The 18,587-nt window shown below is 40.8% G+C and overlaps 1 protein-coding gene across 6 annotated transcripts in view; it reads left to right on the top strand.

Moving 5' to 3' along the window:
- Positions 1-18,587, top strand: part of ADGRA3 (adhesion G protein-coupled receptor A3) — a 130,864-nt gene that overhangs the window by 51,294 nt on the left and 60,983 nt on the right. For 5 of the 6 annotated variants that reach the window (XM_048848710.2, XM_075127998.1, XM_075127997.1 and 2 more), the window contains 3 exons: positions 2,914-3,074; positions 4,809-5,022; positions 7,124-7,288. In XM_048848710.2, coding sequence (XP_048704667.1) covers positions 2,914-3,074; positions 4,809-5,022; positions 7,124-7,288 — 540 coding nt within the window. Of the gene's footprint in view, positions 1-2,913; positions 3,075-4,486; positions 4,566-4,808; positions 5,023-7,123; positions 7,289-18,587 lie in introns of those variants that run through there. The other variant, XM_048848712.2, reaches the window with a different exon arrangement.

Consider the following 18,587-nt stretch of genomic DNA (forward strand, 5'->3'; position numbering starts at 1 on the left):
ACTCTCCAAAAGTTTACAGTTCTCCAAGAACAAAAAGTGTGACTGTTGGATATAAAAATTCGTGTCTCAATCTCATTCTGTTTTTCTCTTTGCTCCTTTAGCAGCCCTTAGTTCCTTTATTGTCATACTGTGTATGTAGAAAGTGGATGAATTACTTCATGACAACCTGACTGTTAAAAGTTTGTATATTCTATGACAGCTATGTAGGTTGGGCTGCCATATCAGGAGTCTTGCAGATTCTCTAGCTGCTGGCACTGGTCATAAAGTGAACTCTCTCCTTATTCCAAGGCAGATAATGCCTCCTCTCAAGTCTGATTATTATTCATGGTTTATTTCTTGAGCTCTAATACTCTCAGCACTGTACTAATAAAAATGGTCCCTGTCCTGAAGAGCATGAGTCTGTTTAAGAACTTAATGAGCATGCTACAACATCCTGGATATCAATGTTAGTATTTAAAATGTGTCTTTAGGAATTCCTGTTAACAAAGACCAAAAAGCTTGTATCAGAACTCCCCAGTTAGGAATGTATATTGTTTCAGTGTTAAGTGTTTGTGCCTTGGCTTGCATAAATCTTTTGGGCACTGTTCGCTGTTGCTGTGAAATAATAAAATACACATGAAGTAGAGATTTTTAACAAAGATGAAAAACAAATCAGTTCAGACTGAGGGGCCCTTTTTTTTTTTTAGACAATATTTAGATATATAAATTATTGTTTCCTGACTATAGCAGACTTTTTAATGGGGATTTGGATGTCTTTGTACCAGGACGTGTTATATTATACATACAATGAGAGGATTTTATGAATCAATGAAAATCAGAAATGATGTGGAAAAGGCCTATTTTAATCATAGCGAAGTTACTGGGTGTTTCATTTAATGGGAAAAAAACACACACGGTTGCATTAGTGAGTGTAGTATAGCCTGTAATGAGAGAAACAGGCAACACATTTGAGTGACCACTGCATAGAACTTGTTTTTAATCTGTATCTTAACCTTATACCATTATAGATTTTTTTTACTCTTGCTTCTCTACTAAATAAATAAATAAATAAACCTCAGTCAAGTAGATAGTATTATTCCAATAAACTGTTATTGTGCCCATGAATTTGCTCATGTAAGCACCAAAATTACTGTACTCCTTCTGCCAAAGAAGTTATTACAAATTCTTTTTTGTCTTCAAGGTCCATAGATCCGTTAAACCTGGCTCTGGCTTTGGCTCAAGCAGTGTGCAACTACTTAGGCAGAACCAAACCCATCAGTCCCTGATAGGGGAGGGCATGGTCAGCTATATCTGACAGTTGTTCATTGCCTTCATAGCTTCAGACCTTCTGTGAGACCTTTTGTTTTTGAGTGTGTGTGTGTGTGTGTGTTACACACTTACATCCCCATGACCAGAAACACAGCTACAGAATGTAAATATATGGCCAAAATAATTCATTTATTTTATATATATATATATATATATATATATATATATATATATATATATTATTTTTATATCTATATATAAATAAAAAGTATTTTGGACATAAATTTGCATTCTGTAGCTGTTTCTGGTCATGGGGATGTAAGTGTGTAGTTCTTTTCTACCAGTGCCCCCCCCTCCTGATCTGCCCCCCACACACCTTCACAGAGTGCAGCACGGAGAAGGGCAAGAAGAAGGGGAAAGCACAGACGTGTTGTTTTCCCTACCCCACTTGTGGAATGCCTGTGTGGGGATTACTGTGTCTTCTGTGAGTTAGGAGCCATGCACATCTCAGCGAAGCCAGCTCGGGCAGGGTCCTTCATGGAGTCCCTCTCTCAAGCCAGGAGTGGCATATCTAGACCCAGACCAGTAGAAGCACAGGACCCCAGGATAGCTCCAGAGTATTCCTTGCCCTTCTAGGGCAGGAGTGTGATTCCTCCAGCAGGGTTTTGAGTTACTGCCAGCCTCAATAGAGCACTGAGGTCAGAAGAGATCTGGTAAATCTCAGGATTTGGCTGACCCAGATCTGGCATAGTAATTTTTCTCCAGGGTTGGCCACCTCTGTGTAGATTCAGTAAAACTTCCCTCTCAGGAGATGCAGGAAAAGCATTCAATTCTGGGCATAAGAAAGATTGCTGCCCATCAGTTAGCAGATCCCCAGAGCTCTCCCAGCAGAATTGTCCCATTCACTCTCAGAATCTGATGGGCATTCATTCAGACAAACAAGAAAAGGAAAATGGGAAGGACATACAGGGACTAGTCTCCATGGTCATTGGACACCTTCCTTTTCCCAGGTCCTCATAGGAGGGGGGAAAAAAAAAAAAAAAGCGCATCCCTAAAAAAGGCTGTGGTATGCCAGAAGGCTAAACTTGTGTGCAGGCACAGGAGTCCTTCCTCTTGTCTCTTCAGAGTCTCCTGATGCCAATTCTTTAGGGAGGAGCAGATTTAAGAGAAGGAAATACAAACCCAGATCCTGCTCAGTGTCCTCCTTAGTTTCAGAACTGGAACCACAGGAGGAAGAAAAGCAGGAAAACTCTTCTAGTTAAGAGTTTGAGCGCAGGCAGTATTGGCATGGATCCAATTCATGGCATGAAATCGTCACATTTGGTGAACTACAGCACATATAAATGACTTTAGTTTAAATCACTGCTGAATAATAATCTAGAAACTGTTTTTTAAACACACAGTACAGTATAGTGCAATATTCTTAACTTTTGCTATTATTGACACTTTTTCACTTTCATAGTCTAGGCATATTTAATCCTGCCTCAGCATGAAGGGGAGGGGATTAGATGACTACGTGAGGTCCCTTCCAGTTCTACGTTTCTGTGATTCTCTAGGAAATTTGTAGTAAATTGTGATAGGCATTCTAAAACTAATAGGAGGGTAAACATAAAAAACTGAATATTACATTTATTATTGTGATTATCTGTCTTTTGCATGTTACAGAGAATTTCAGACTGATTATCTTCTATGTGACTGTAACATTTTGTGGCTGCATCAGTGGTTAAAGGAAAGAAATATAACAGTACGTGAAACTAAATGTGCTTACCCCAAGTCATTGCAAGCACAACTAGTAACATCAGTTAAGCAGGAGCTTCTAACATGTGGTAAGAATTCTAGATAAATGACGCTTAATAATTAATGCATACTGGGTTTATTTAGTGTGAGTAGCTAATCCTTTATTTTTTCTGCTTTCCTTCAATTTGGTACTTCTATGTAGTGTTTATAGTGATTCCTTCTACTAAGCTGGTCCACAGATTGACAGTAGTCTTCAGATTGCCTTGCTGCTTCTGGTATCAGAGGGAGAGTTGTTGTCTAGGCCCCTGATCTTACCCTTGGAGGAGCAATCCTCTCAAAAACAGCAGTTAAACTTGACTTCTTACATGAAAAATAGAGAACTGGTGGGTTTGTCCTTCATTTCTCAGGTTTTTCTGTCAGACTGGTTAGATCTGAGTTATGCAAAACCCTCCAAGTCTAAAGCCCTAATAGTTAAAAGGAGAAAGAGATTGTCCTATTCACCTCCCTCCCTCCTTATCTTTCTTGGAGACCAGTCAATCCATAAAAGACCCAAATAAGAAATTTGAGGTGTCGTGAAATGAAACAGTAAAATCCAAGAGAAGAGAATCAGAAGGAACCTGTTGATTTGCTGGGCCAGTTGTCTGGTTCAAAGCTAGATGCACAAAGAGTGAAACTCAGGAGAAACTTTCTTTAGCAGTTTTTTTCAAAGAATACTGAGGAGTTTGCATTCCGAGGTCTTCCCCAAGATGATCCTTAAAGAGGAAGAACAAGAAGAATCAAGTGGATGGGTCACTGAACCCCCTAGAAATATTGCCCATCAGGCTCAGAAAAGACCCTTGCATTCTCCTAACATAGCTATGCAGGCCCACTCAAAGCTGACCAGCTAAGACACTTTAAAGGTTTTGGATTGTGTCTACACTAGATGTAAAGTCAAGTTTAAAAGACACATTTAGGTGGCATGTTTTCCAACACTACCTATTTTCCTAATCTAGATAGGTCCAGTGGTTCTGTGAGTCTTTAGAGGGCTACATAAGTCATGTTCTTTATGCTCTCTTTAAGTATTAAAATTGTGGTAAATCCCACCTGCTTTTGTACAGTTCACTATCCTAATTCAGGACTAACTTCTCTGAATGATACATTGAGAACTGTGTACAAATGTCCTATTATGAGGATTACTTCTCATTCTGTTGTCAAAACTGGGAGTTATCAAGAATATTAAGCTCTCAGTATAAACAAAGTATACTACTTTCATATCAATCGGTGATTGTAAAGTTCATGCAGCTTGGGACTGGGAGTGTGGGTTTCTGTTTGTAGCTGTAAGAGTAGTTCACTCTGAGATCACGAGAAAATTGCCTAAATTTACCTATCTGTAAATCTTAAACATATTAACATATATCACTTGAAATTTTGAAGGTTGCTTAATATTTGTAAAAGAAATATATAAATGCACAGATTTGTTTTATTTGTATTGCTTTTTTTTTTTCTGGAACTAGGTTGGCAAACAGCTTCTGTAATTCATTAAACTGACTGAATACAGTTTTTGAAAGATACAGTTAGCCCATTGGAGGTCAATTGAAGATGTGAGTCGTTATGAAATACAGTTTATTTAAATCCTTCCCAGCTCTTTTTTTTAAAAAAGCCAGCTAAGACAGAGATCTGATTATATCAAACTATATTCCAAAGAAAAAAAAATTTCTTATTTTGATGATTATTAAATTTAAGGGGTTTTTTTCAGAGTGGATCTATAAAGCATAGTATTTAACTATATTTTTAAATTTGAAGTTTTGTTGATATTTTTTTTTTTTTGGTCTCTTGGATTCTAGAACCTCCTCTTGAATTACCATCTTTCTACATGACTCCATCTCATCGTCAGGTTGTCTTTGAAGGAGACAGTCTGCCCTTCCAATGCATGGCTTCATATATTGATCAAGACATGCAAGTGTTGTGGTATCAGGATGGGAAGATTGTTGAAACTGATGAATCTCAGGGTATTTTTGTTGAAAAGAACATAATTCATAATTGCTCGTTGATTGCAAGGTAAATTCCTTGTGAAAAACATCTGCGTAGAGTGGTAGTCGAAACCCCCCCTCCCCGGTTCATATTGCTTAGTAAAGTGGTTGGTGGCAAATAGTCTCTTCTCAGTTCTTATTGATGTGAATATATAAACTGCAACAGTGAGGGTTTGGAAGAAATGACCCCTGTCAGACAGTATTACATAATGGCAATTCACAGTCATTATGACAGTGAATAATCATTGGGCCAGAGAGAGTGTGAATGATCCTATATAACCTGGTGGTTAGGGCACTCTTGTAAGAAGTAGGGCACTGAAGTTGAAGTCTCTGCTCCAATGACTATTTAATTATTTATACAAATTGGAACAGCTTCAACAGGAGAGATTGAGACCCACACCAGAAATCCCATATACTAGTGCCTATGGCACTCTCTTCTGTAGTAAGGGAAATGCAAGTTTGAAATCCCTTCTACGCTCATGGGATGGGGGGAATTGTACCTGGGTCTCCAACAACTCAGGTGAGTGCCCTAAACACTGGGCTTAATTTTTTTTCTTTGAGTTGCTGATGTATATTCCACTCAGATATGCGCATACCCAGGGCATCAAAGCCAGAGAACTCTGCCTAGGAGTATCCCTCAGAGCACGGCTCATGCTCTGTGCCTCCAGCCCCTTCCCCTGGCTATTTAAGGGCTGAGAGAATACCCATGGAACCATTTATTAACAATGGACAAGATAAGTTAGGAATGTAGAAATGAGGTAAATAGTAGGTTGACCGTGGACAATGTATGAACAGGGCATGCTACACAGGAATTGGTTCCTTCAAAGTAACCAAACCAATCCCAAAATGTCTGATGCAATATAATGTGTAGATGTATATAAAGGAAGAGGTTTTTTGTGTAACTTTTGGTGTTTAGTATGCCCACAACCCACCCCATATACTTGAGTCTGATCAACTAAGCATAGCTTTGCTGTATGCTAAATAAAGGAACCCGAGTGACAAAATCTGGAGTTGAATTGTATTTTTTGGATCCCAGAGAACTGGATGAAGTGTTCTGGATAAGCAGAGTGGAAAAGGTCTCAGAGGGACTCCTAGTAAACTTCCTGTGTTACATCAGCATATGGAGTAGCTCAGATCATGCCTCCACAGAGATTGTGGGCACATTCGATTAGGGCCTGAGCAACGTTGATAGCATTCCTCAGTGATATTTCAGTTTTGGACATTTGCAGGGCTGCTACCTGGTCTCTCTCCATACTTTTTACCAGTCACTATGCAATTTCTCTTGTGTCTAGGTCAGATGCAAAGTTTGAGAAGGCGGTCCTGCAGTCATTTTTAAGTAGACTTTGATTCCCAGCTCTTAGGAGTGCTGCTTGTGAGTCACCTGTGTGGAATATACTTCTGCAAACCCTTGAAGAAGAAAAGATGCTTAAATACTGTATTGTAACTGTTCTTCTTCAAGATGTGAGTGCAGATGTGTATTCCATGACCCACCTTCTATCTTCTGCATCAGAGTCTCTATTCTTGACATTCAGTACAAAGGAACTGGTGGGGGTGTGGGGGCAGGGTAGCTCTGCTCTTAAATAGTGAGCACTACCCCATAAGTAACATTAGGCAAAGTTCTCTGGCTTTGGTGCACTGAGTGAACACATATCTGAGTGGAAAACACATCTGCACCCCCATCTTGAGGAACAACAGTTATACAGGTAAGTAACAATCTTTTATGAGACTACCACCTCCCCGCCTCCTCAGTCAATTTGTTAGACCCAAAACAGATATTTTCAACTCACTAAAATGTTTTTGCAATTTTTCTATGCAGATTGACTCAAGCCAAAATTTTCATTTTGAATTTTTTAATGGCTTCCAACTAACTTAAAAATCGGTTTTGCCTGTCTGTAACTATAGCAAACAGATCTGCTTTTGTAGGGTGATGGATTACATGACCTACTAGATCTCTGCCACAGTTAATTACTAGTTCTTGGGCTCATGGATAGTTGGTTCCCAGTTTTTGTAAGGCCATTCACGGACATGTTACTGAGCTGCTTCTATGGTCTTTCTGAGCACTATTCATCTTTTAATAAATGCTTTTCATACATTTTGCTGAAGTTCAATAATTTTTTTTGTCTTAATAGCATCTTGACTATCTCAAATATTCAAGCTGGATCCACCGGCAACTGGGGTTGTCATGTGCAAACCAGACGTGGGAATAATACAAGAACTGTAGACATTGTGGTGTTAGAGAGCTCTGCACAGTATTGCCTTCCAGAGAGGGTTGTCAACAATAAAGGAGATTTCAGGTTGGTGACAGCAAATTTGTTTCATGAAGAAGTGTTGTCTGTTTAATTCTGCTTTTCAATTAGGAGGTTATGCTGAAAGGCACCTTACTGGTGTGTACTCTTGCATAAGATGTAATGAGTTCTCACATTTCTAATTATAGTAAATTAGAATATGGCTGAAAGAAATGCAAGCAGCGATATTGTGAAATATTGGTGCCTTTTAACCCATATTGCATGAATCCTTTAGAAAAGAAATTGACAGTAAAGTATGATATTCTAAATATGTAAATATAGCTGTTCTAATGAACAGAGTTTTTGAAGTGGCTTGTAACTTAAAGTTGGAACACGGGCTAATACAGGGTTTTTCTTCAATATTAGTATTCTACTTCCAAGTTTTTCATTGTCTCCCATATATGAAATCACTACAACAGTACTATGAAATATCTCGTCCTTTTAAATAGTACAATAATTGTAATGAGTGCCATCTCCTTTTTATAATGGTTGTACTGCCCGTGGCTGCTCTAGTTTTCCATTGTGTTGGTTATTGCAGTCTATCTTGTTTTTATTCTTCATTTATCTTTTCACCTGTTTTCCCTTTTCTGATCTTTTTGCTGCTGGTCACTCTAACACATTATTTCTGGAGGTGCCAGCTATCACAATTAGATTCCCTATATGTAAGGTAATTCTTTTTCTAACTTCTCTTTTGCACCTTACTGCAGTAGTTCCCAGTGAGAAACAAAATGTTGTTAGCATGCGTGTCTTCTATTGGTGCTAGTTTTCTTACATTTATAGCCATTTTTCTTATGATTCATTTACTTGTGCTGGCTTAAAAGGTACTTCCTAGTATTTTTCTTTTGTAAACCCCTCTCCTATCATTCCACCCCCCATCCCTAAGTTGGAGCTCTTTGTAGCTCGTATCTAACTTCTTTATAGGCAATCAAAAACTGTGGTTCTCAAACTTATTTGATCATGTCCCCCTTCTTTGTGTCTGTGTTAATTTATGCTTCCACCACACAAGTATGTATACAGATGAAAAGAAAATAAATATTGCACTCTGCCAGTGCAATCCTTAAATATTAAAAACAGTAAAGCATTGACTCAAACAGAGCCATTCAGTTATACAGTTCTGTAAATTTTAAGTGAGATACTGCTTATTTGCATCACTCTGTTGTTACTAGTGTAATAGTGCTTTTTGGAGGAGAGCAATTCCATCCTGGGTTGAATGCTTGAGACAGCTATCGATCCCCTTCTATCTTGTATTAAATGTGCACACCACATTGTAGCAAACTGATTAACGTATAGATGGCAATGATTTTGTATAATGCTATGCAAGCTTAACAGAAATCCATCAAAATGCTTGGCGCCATCTAGAGTCAAATGCACCATGCCGTCTGAGGACCTGATATGCGTGGAGGAATCTGCTTTGCTGGTTATTCGTTGCTGTGAGTAAAATGTGCACAGTAAGGTTTTTTTGTTTTTCCTTCCCCCTCCCCCCCCCAATATATTCAGCATCCCTGAGGGCACACCTCCCAGTTAGAGAACCTCTGATCTAAAAGACCTCACATTTTTCACCAGGATTCATCACCGAATTTGATCCGCTGGTTGGATCATTAGCTTCCCCGGCTTGGGACTGGCTACTGACGGAGAGTGCGATGTGAACGCTAATAGAAATCAAACCACCAATACATAAGCATGAGGAAATACTTTTAGTTAGCCTCATTAATCCATTTTGGGATGAAATCTTGGATTCTGTTGAAGACAGTGGGAGTTTAGCCATGACTTCAGTGGAACCAGATTTCACCCATGATGTCTAATGTATCTGTGACTTTCTATCTTTTGGATTGATTTTAAATCTCAACCTTCCCTTTTTAAAATTAAATTATTTTGTAGTTGAAAGGCTTACTATAATACACTTGCACTCTGGTGATGCTGCAACTACCCCTGTGTAAGCTTGTAGAAAGGGTCTGTCAAGGTTCCTTCCCCACTCTGAACGCTAGGGTATAGATGTGGGGACCTGCATGAAAAACCTCCTAAGCTTATCTTTACCAGCTTAGGTCAAAACTTCCCCAAGGTACAAAATATTCCACCCTTTGTCCTTGGATTGGCCGCTACCACCACCAAATACTGGTTACTGGGGAAGAGCTGTTTGGAAACGTTTTTCCCCCCAAAATACTTCCCAAAACCTTGCACCCCACTTCCTGGACAAGGTTTGGTAAAAAGCCTCACCAATTTGTCTAGGTGACTACAGACCCAGACCCTTGGATCTTAAGAACAATGAACAATCCTCCCAACACTTGCACCCCCCCTTTCCTGGGAAATGTTGGATAAAAAGCCTCACCGATTTGCATAGGTGACCACAGACCCAAACCCTTGGATCTGAGAACAATGAAAAAGCATTCAGTTTTCTTACAAGAAGACTTTTAATAGAAATAGAAGTAAATAGAAATCACCTCTGTAAAATCAGGATGGTAGATACCTTACAGGGTAATTAGATTCAAAACATAGAGAATCCCTCTAGGCAAAAACTTAAGTTACAGAAAAGATACACAGACAGAAATAGTTATTCTATTCAGCACAATTCTTTTCTCAGCCATTTAAAGAAATCATAATCTAACACGTACCTAGCTAGATTACTTACTAAAAGTTCTAAGACACCATTCCTGGTCTATCCCCGGCAGAAACAGCATATAGACAGACACACAGACCCTTTGTTTCTCTCCCTCCTCCCAGCTTTTGAAAGTATCTTGTCTCCTCATTGGTCATTTTGGTCAGGTGCCAGCGAGGTTACCTTTAGCTTCTTAACCCTTTACAAGTGAGAGGAACTTTCCCCTAGCCAGGAGGGATTTCAAAGGGGTTTACCCTTCCCTTTATATTTATGACAGGGTCTTCTCAGGTTCTCCTTCAAGTGATGGTCCCTATTATATTCCATTGAGGCTTATGCACGTGCACCCAGAGCTGGAGCTTTTCAAAGTAGTAGTGTCTGATGTTCCACGCATGCACCCTTGCATTGCCTCTTGGTTTCGCCCAAGGTGCTAAAGGGCGGGTTACACTGACCACGTCTTGAGTTCCTTCTCACCACCGCAAGATCAGAGCCGGAGTTTCTCCTTTTCTCTCATTGTTGGTGACACACTTTCGAAACTTTCTAGGAAAACTATTTTTATTCTTGTACATAGTTAGGATTTTACTGATTTTGTAGTAATTTTAGTGTTCATAGTCATTTTTATAGAATTAAGGACTTTGTGATGCTGTTTCAGCAGTTTCCCGCCAACTCTCCTTGCCCCCCGTGTCTGGGGATGGGAGTGTTGCCGCAACAACTGCAGGATCAATCAGGTGGCCAGATTGGAGTTGTGGCCCTAATATTCGCCTTCAGAACCATCTCACTCAACCTGGAAGGAATCCACTGTCTCACTGCCCCGTCCTTCATCGAGCAGACGTCCAGAACCAGGGCTGGACAATACACCAGTCAGCCCGGCTCCTACAGTACCAGTGGATCTGGAGAGAGTCCCCTTGTTGTCCCCAGATGCAGCTGTGTCATCGATGCCCTCCTCTCCCCCAGGTGACTACCGTCAATTTCAGGAGCTGCTCAGGAGAATAACTAATGCTCTTCAGATCCCATTGGAGGAGGTGCAGGACAGTCTACTCCCCCATCCACCAACCCATGGACACCGTTCTCACCATCCCACCAGAAGTCCTCTCCTTCCTCTGATGGTGGACAGTCCCGCTCCAAGTTTGATGCGGTCAGCCCTTCCTCCAGTCCTCATTGAGTGTGACAATCGTAACAGATGCATTGCTCGACAGCTGGGGAGCCCACATGGGAGATTGCATGTGTGACAAATTGCCGGCACTACTTTGAGGGGTCTCGCGCTTTCTCTTCTTGGGGAGGGTTCAGGGCACCGTTTCTCGCCCCTGAACTACGGTATTAACTGCCCCACTAGTGTCCTAGAGGAGGGGAGTGGAGAAGGAGGGACTCGGGCCCGCCCTCTACTCCGGGTCCCAGCCCAGAGGCCCTAAGGATAGCGGTAAACCTCTTGAACTCGCAGTTCCTTCCCCTGGGCTACTTCCCTCTCCTGCCCTTCAGCTTGTGGGGCTTCCTGCCCTCCCTCTGCACAAACCAGGTGTCCCTTTACCTAGGGTCTTGGTCTTAGCCCACCGCAGCACTTCTCCAAACTCTCCTCTGCTTCCCTCCAAACTGCTCTCTGCTTCAACTCCTTCTCCTGTCTGATTGAAGCAGGCGGGTTTTATCAGGTGCTCTAATTGGCTTCAGGTGCTTTAATTAATCTATAGCAAACTTTCTTCCCTCTACAGGGAATAAGGGTCCCTTCTAACACTCTCCTGCTGCCCTCTGGCCATGCTGTATCACACATGCTACAAAGAACTTGGATCACTGGAGAAGGTAGGATGCATATCAAGATCCTGGAACTTTGGGCGGTATGCAAGGCATGCCATATATTTTACCATCCATCCATTCTCATCATGTTCTCGTCATGTCTGACAGCTACAATTTACTATGTAAATGAGCAAGAAGGCACAAGGTTCCCATGCTGTGCTTGGAAGCAGTGTGCCTCTGGAAATGGTGCATTGCCCACAGTAGCTTCTTGTTGGTGGCTGGCCTACCTACCAGGGACCCAGAACATGATTGCTGCTGATCTCCGCAGGAACTTTGCAATTGACCATGAATGTGAATTGTACGGCATGGTAATGGTGGACATTTTTGGTCAGTGGGAAGCTCCTGTTAGGGACCTCTTTGCATCTCACACCAACACCAAGTGCATTCAGTACTGCTCAAGGGGAGGACTCGATGCCCACTTGCAGAGCGACACCCTTGTTGTTGATTGGTTGGACCGGATCAACTATGCCTTCCCTCCCCTACCACTTTTACCAGGCGTGCTTCACAAACTCTAGGAGAGGGCAGTGGTTATCCTGATCACTCCATTCTAGCCTCACCAGTTCTGGTTTCCTCTGCATGTCGAAACATCTTCCAGTCCCGACATTTCTGGAACTGCTCACACAACACAATGGTAGACTCAGACACACAGCTCCACGGACACTTTATCTGACAGCTTGGTTTTTGGATGGACACTTGTGCTAGCACGAGAATGTTCATCGGTAGTACAAGATGTCCTCTTCAGTAGCAGGAAGGACTCCACGAGATGATCCTACCAAGCTAAATGGGTGCATTTCACAGAACAGTCTTGCCCTCAAAGCTGTTGGCATCCTGATGCTCTTAAACTATTTCCTGTATCTGAAGGCCTTGGGACTCGCTGTCAGCTCCATCAGGGTTCATGCATTGGCTTTTAGCATTTTCCATCCTCTGGTGGAGGGACATTCGGTTTTTACCCACCTTTTGACTACCCGATTCTGGAAAGGCCTTGTACGTAAATATCCACCCATTCAGCCTATCACTTCTCAGTGGGACCTCACCCTAGTGCTTACATCATTAATGAACTCTCCCTTTGAACCCCTGGCCTCCTGCCCCCCTCTCTTTTTTTCCCATGAAGGTTGCTTTCCTGGTTGCTTTCACCTCTGCAAGAAGGATTGGCAAACTAGGAGCCATGATAGCAAACCCCCTTTTCACCATGTTTCATAAGGACAAAGTTTCACTGCGCTTGCATCCCAAACTTCTGCCAAAAGTGGTTTCCCACTTCCACCTCAACCAACCCATACATTTGCCAACCTTCTTTCCCAAACCACATGCCTCAAATAAGTAACGGTGGCTTCATACCCTTGATGTCCATAGGACTCTGGGCTTTTACCTACAAAGGACAAAGCCTTTCTGGAAGTCTCCTAGAATATTTCTTGCCATAGCAGAGAGAATTAAAGGGCAGGCCATCTCCACACAGAGAATCTCAAAGCAGGTTTTAGGGTGCATTACGCTCTCTCAGTTATTGAGTTATCAGTTATTGGTCCCATTCCACGACAGCGTGAGCATCAACTACTGCTGCACTCCACTAGGATACTGCTTGTTAATCACACTTGGTGTAATACAAAAGGGACAATCACTCAAAGGAGAAGGGGAGGTTACTTACCTGTAACTGGAGGTTCTTCAAGATGTGTGGTCCCTATCTGTATTCCAATCCCACTCTCCTTCCCCTCTGCTGGTAGATCTGTGGTGGAGAAGCAACTGAAGATGATGTCAATCTGCCCCACCCTTTATCGCCTGGGGCAAAACCATGAGGCAATGCAAGAGCGCATGCACAGACTGAGGGACGCTATTACTTTGAAATGCTCCAGGTGCATTCTCATAACCCTCTTTGGAATACAGATAGGGACCACACATCTCAAAGTTACAAGAAAGTAACTTCCCCTTTCTCACATTTTTTGCAGGATTGTTTGGGTGCATCACACCCTTTTTGTTGCATTTTGCTCTGCCATTAGCTCACTTTCGCCTGACATCCTCTTTCCCTTGTCTTCATCCTTCTTGATGAAATACATAATGAAATTTAAGATCTGGGAGCTTTTTTAACTTTTATATTTGGGGGAGGGGACTGTTACTGTACTTTAATATTCCTTGGCCCCTCTTCTTCCACACTACTCCCTTCAGTTGAGTCACTCAATCTTACTTTGCCTCCCTGTTCTGTGCTGAAGTCCTGCAAGACTCAGTCAATAAGCCTGTTTATTTCATTGTAATGTTTGCTAGTTAAGGGTTTACACTGACTCCCAAAATAGCTACAGTCATGTAAGCATATAGGAAACTCTTTTGTTGTATTTGTCAATTTAAAAAAATTAGAAAGTAGAGATACATATAAAAGACTACATACCAGACAATTTTAAGATTTTTTTTTTTAAACTAGCTTATGTTTTGACTAGGGGAAAGGGATTTATTTGTATTTCTCAAACCAAAACTTCTAATGCATTTTTTATAATGTCTAAAAGTACTTTCACTGAGCTAAAATTCAGTTTGAGACATAAGTATTGGTCTAAAGGATACTTTGTATGGTCAAGCTCCATAATGGAATTACTGATTAATTCAATTATAATGGTGTAATGTGAAAATAAAGGAACACAGTAAAAATCTTCCTCTTAGAGTGATTGCTATTTGTTAGGGGAAATGTATTGTATTGGGGAATAGGAGTTTACTTCCTGTCTTGAGTCTGAAAGGTGAAAAAAATTGAACAGATGCAAGCTGTGTTCATTAAAAAACATACACAGTCATTTAAATCACTTATGGTTTTTTTATGATACAATTGTGAATTTTTCTTTTCTGATTTGCCATTAGAGGTAGAAACAGATGGTAAAGGCTTATTTTAAAGTGTACTCCATTAAATTAACCTGTGCTGCTCAGTGATTGTTCACTGTAATAGGATTTTGCCCCTCTGGAATTCACTGGAAGGAAATAAGGTTTCAGAAAATTCTCTTTCTATCAGGGGGTTCACTATAGCTGGGCTTACTATAGCAGACTTCCATTTGTAGTACTGAAACAGTAATAATAAAGAGGAATTTTTTACCTTTGAGACTATATGGAAATCAGGCTTTGACTCAAAGAGGAAATTATTCTGAGCAGATGGCTGTAAATGTTCCTAGGTGAATTTACTTTTATAGTTTTTAGTTTAGATGGATAGGGTACTGTTGGAAGTGGCTGGTTGTTTCTGCTTAGAATTTGTTTCAACACTGAAGTAGTAGACCTGAAATGTAGCTCTTGCCCAGTCAAAAAATAGCATATGCAGGATAGGGTAGAGAAATATTTATATTTGGTTCATTTAGTGGTAGTTTGGTTGACGTGTAAATTTATAAAGACCAGTTCAACATTGTTTTCGTAAATACAACTTTTACATGAGTAGATGTTGTTTAATATGTCTTATTCAAATAACCTTGAATTAAGTTAAGGAGTACTTGTGGCACCTTAGAGACTAACAAATTTATTTGAGCATAAGCTTTCGTGAGCTGCAGCTCACTTCATCGGATGCATTCGGTGGAAAATACGGTGGGGAGAGTTATATACATAGAGAACATGAAACAATGGGTGTTACCATACACACTGTAATGAGAGTGATCAGATAAGGTGAGCTATTACGAGCAGGAGAGCAGGGGAAACCTTTTGTAGTGATAATCAAGGTAGGCCATTTCCAGCAGTTGACAAGAACATCTAAGGAGCAGTGTGTGTGGGTGGGGGAAATAGTTTTACTTTGTGTAATGACCCATCCACTCCCAGTCTTTATTCAAGCCTAAGTTAATTGTATCCAGTTTTCAAATTAATTCCAATTCAGCAGTCTCTTGTTGGAGTCTGTTTTTGAAGTTTTTTGCGGATACAGACTAATACAGCTGCTACTCTGAAACCTTGAATTAAGTTATTACTCATGACAATTAAATGTAAATCATATGTATATCAAAATATATACTAGCTTTTTTGTTTCAATAAATCCTTCAGCTGTTTATGTTTAAAATAGTTTTAAGCTGACAGCATTCATATATCTTGAATATAAAAGATAACTTGGTTTGAAAATTATTACTTGCCAAAGATAATAAATCTGAAGACTGACTGACCCACTGGATTTATAAGATGGTAACCTAAATATAACTTTTTTAAAAAGTACCTAAATGTTAGATCATTAAATCAGAATTTATTATTATTAAACAAATTTTGAGTTGTTTACATTGGGTTCTGTGTGAGGATTGTAGTTTACATATGTAAATATTTTAATTTCATTTTGGGGGAAAGAAGACACAAGCTCATAAAACAGAATCTGCTTTTCCTATTTTAAATTCTATTTCGTGACAGTTCATTTTTTTAAAAATCATAATTTCGACCTTTACATGGTCATCTCTTTTTAGCAATAAATGATTTTTTTGGAATCTTTTTAAAAACAGTGGGTTGTTCAAATATGCTTATTAGCTATTGGATAAGTAGAGAAAGATATGCCTTCAAGGTCACTAGAAAATTAAAGGTGCACTAAAACCTTCATTTCCACTTAATGGCCTTGTTGGCTTTGCTGCAGGCGAGTCCTCCATGACTAGTAGCACATTTTCCACAAAAGAGGTTCAGATCAGAGGTCCTGCATGTTCTGCCTTGGTTTCATCAGCGAGAGAATCAAGCTCAGTCTGTTGGCCCTCATATAACTCAAACTGCAAGTGTAGATCTAAGATGGCTGGGAGATCCTGTTCTCCCTCTTGTGAGGCTTCCAGTTCACACACACAACTGGACCACTTTTCTGTTACCCAAGGTTCTCAGAACCAAAAGCAGTGGTAATTTAACTGTTTCTCTCAAGGCAATGTCAGGAATAAATTAATGGGGACACAGCTCTTCCATCTGAAAAATGATTGGTACAAACCAGTGCTTTTATTTAAAACTACTTTTTTATTAAGTCTCAAGCACACACATACATATATGCTTTCACAGTAGGTTCAGAGCATTCCAGACATTTGTATTTACCCAAAGTCTGAGATGGCTTCGAGTAATCAGCAACCACCCTTCCGTGAGCCCTCCTTCCGTTCAGCTGCTCGGGAGTTTAGGTGCCAGATCCTTGCCCAAAGAAAAGCTTCCTCAGACAGCTCCAAAGCGTATCCTTTTGCCTAATCTTTTATAGCTAGCAGAACACACAACTCATAGTGACTTCTAATGGGTCACCATAGTAACCTCTGGTGGGTCACCAATTCTCCTAATTTCAGCATACTACTCATTATCTCTTATCATTCAAGCATTTCTATTCATAACAATAAAACGTATATGTTAGGGGCACTTAACCAAGGTTGACTATCCAAACATTCCTTCCATTCTTATGGTCCGTTAACTATGTCCCATCCTCCCATTCTGTTTAGCAGAATTGAAAACATGCAGCTGTTTAACCTTGCCTTTCAGGACCTAAGATTATTCCTAGTTATGTGGTATTTGATTTTCAGATAGCAATGGCTGGACGCACACAAATGGCTGGACTGCAATACTGTCAAATTCTGGGGTTACACTCCAAGTAAAGGTTTGCTCTGCTAAAAGGTTTTAGAGGAGTTCCCCCTTCTCCTTACCTAGTTTGATACAGATTTACTAGACAGTAGATTCTGAAATAGAGAGCATAAGGAGGATCTTAGTGCTTGGCTAAGGAACTCCTGGAGTTCCTAGCCTCCTTGCCCATTAGGTCCACCTGATGGAAGAAGTACAGATGTCCCAGATGGGAATCTGCCCTGTCTAAAGAAAGATGTTTGTCTCCTTGTTGGCTTCCACTCGTCTACAGAAGGAAAGGAGAAATAATATGCACTTCTTGCATAAAATATCTTTTTTGGAATGTCATAACATTTTCCTGAATGTGGGCAAGTACATCTAGGATTTTAAAACTGTGCTGGGAAAGATCATTTACCCATTACTCAATCTCTTTAAAGCAGTGTTGCTCCAACTTTTTGCAGTCTAACCAGTAGCAGAATCTGTCCATACCCCCATCCCCAATCCATTACTGCATAGCTAAGGCTTCCTTAGCAGCAGAGCTTGGGCTGAAGGCAGAGCTGGGGGCGGAACCTGGGGATGGGGTCAGACCTGGGGCTAGAGGTAGAGCTGGTCTGGTGGCGGAGAGGGAATGAGGTCAGAGCTGGGCTGGGGCTGGGGCTGGAGCAGGGGACAGAGTGGAGCTGGGCTGGAGGCAAAGAAGGAATGAGGGTAAAGTGGGGTTGGAGACGGAGCTAGGTGGGGGGCAGAGCGGGACTGGAAGTGTGGTACTTCCTCCCCGCCCCCTTGAATGTTCCTCCTTGCCCCGTAGGGAAGTTCACCCTGCACTTGGAGAACCATTAAAGTGATTTGTTTTGACATCAATACATGTTTTCCATCCTGATTAAGTCTAAATGGTGGCATTTATAGAAATGGAGGTGGGAATGATAAACAACTCTAAACAGCTCCACACACTGTGTGAATGTTGATGGATGCACACATTTGTGTGGCTGGTTACAGGCCTGCTGTTAGGGGCATGAATTTCTTTAAGATAAATTTCTTTTCTTCTCCCTATTGGCTCTCGGCTACTGTAGCAATGACCCCAGTATACAAATATCGTCTTGTTCTCTTTCCCACACTGCATCATGTCACCATAAAATGACAAACACTTCATTACCACGTAATGTTGAGACCTCTGACTGCCACTGAAATTGAAGAGCTCCCTCTCCTATTTTGATGTACTCTGAAAACTGATACAGTCTTCCCCTTTGGACGACTTACTCGCTTTGGGATTCTTTTATGATACTATGGCCAATGTGGCCCTGAGATACCAACTATCAAATTCCCATCCATTTATGGATTGCTCCAGTCAGAGGTTTCCACCTAAACCTGCTATATCTTCTTCAAAATGTGTGAGGGTAGACACTTTCTTTTCAGCTCTTAAATCTTCTTACCCACCCCTGAAGAGCCTGGAAG

Source organism: Caretta caretta, chromosome 4, assembly GCF_965140235.1.
Source record: "Caretta caretta isolate rCarCar2 chromosome 4, rCarCar1.hap1, whole genome shotgun sequence".
In the NCBI taxonomy this organism is placed as follows: Eukaryota; Metazoa; Chordata; order Testudines; family Cheloniidae; genus Caretta; species Caretta caretta.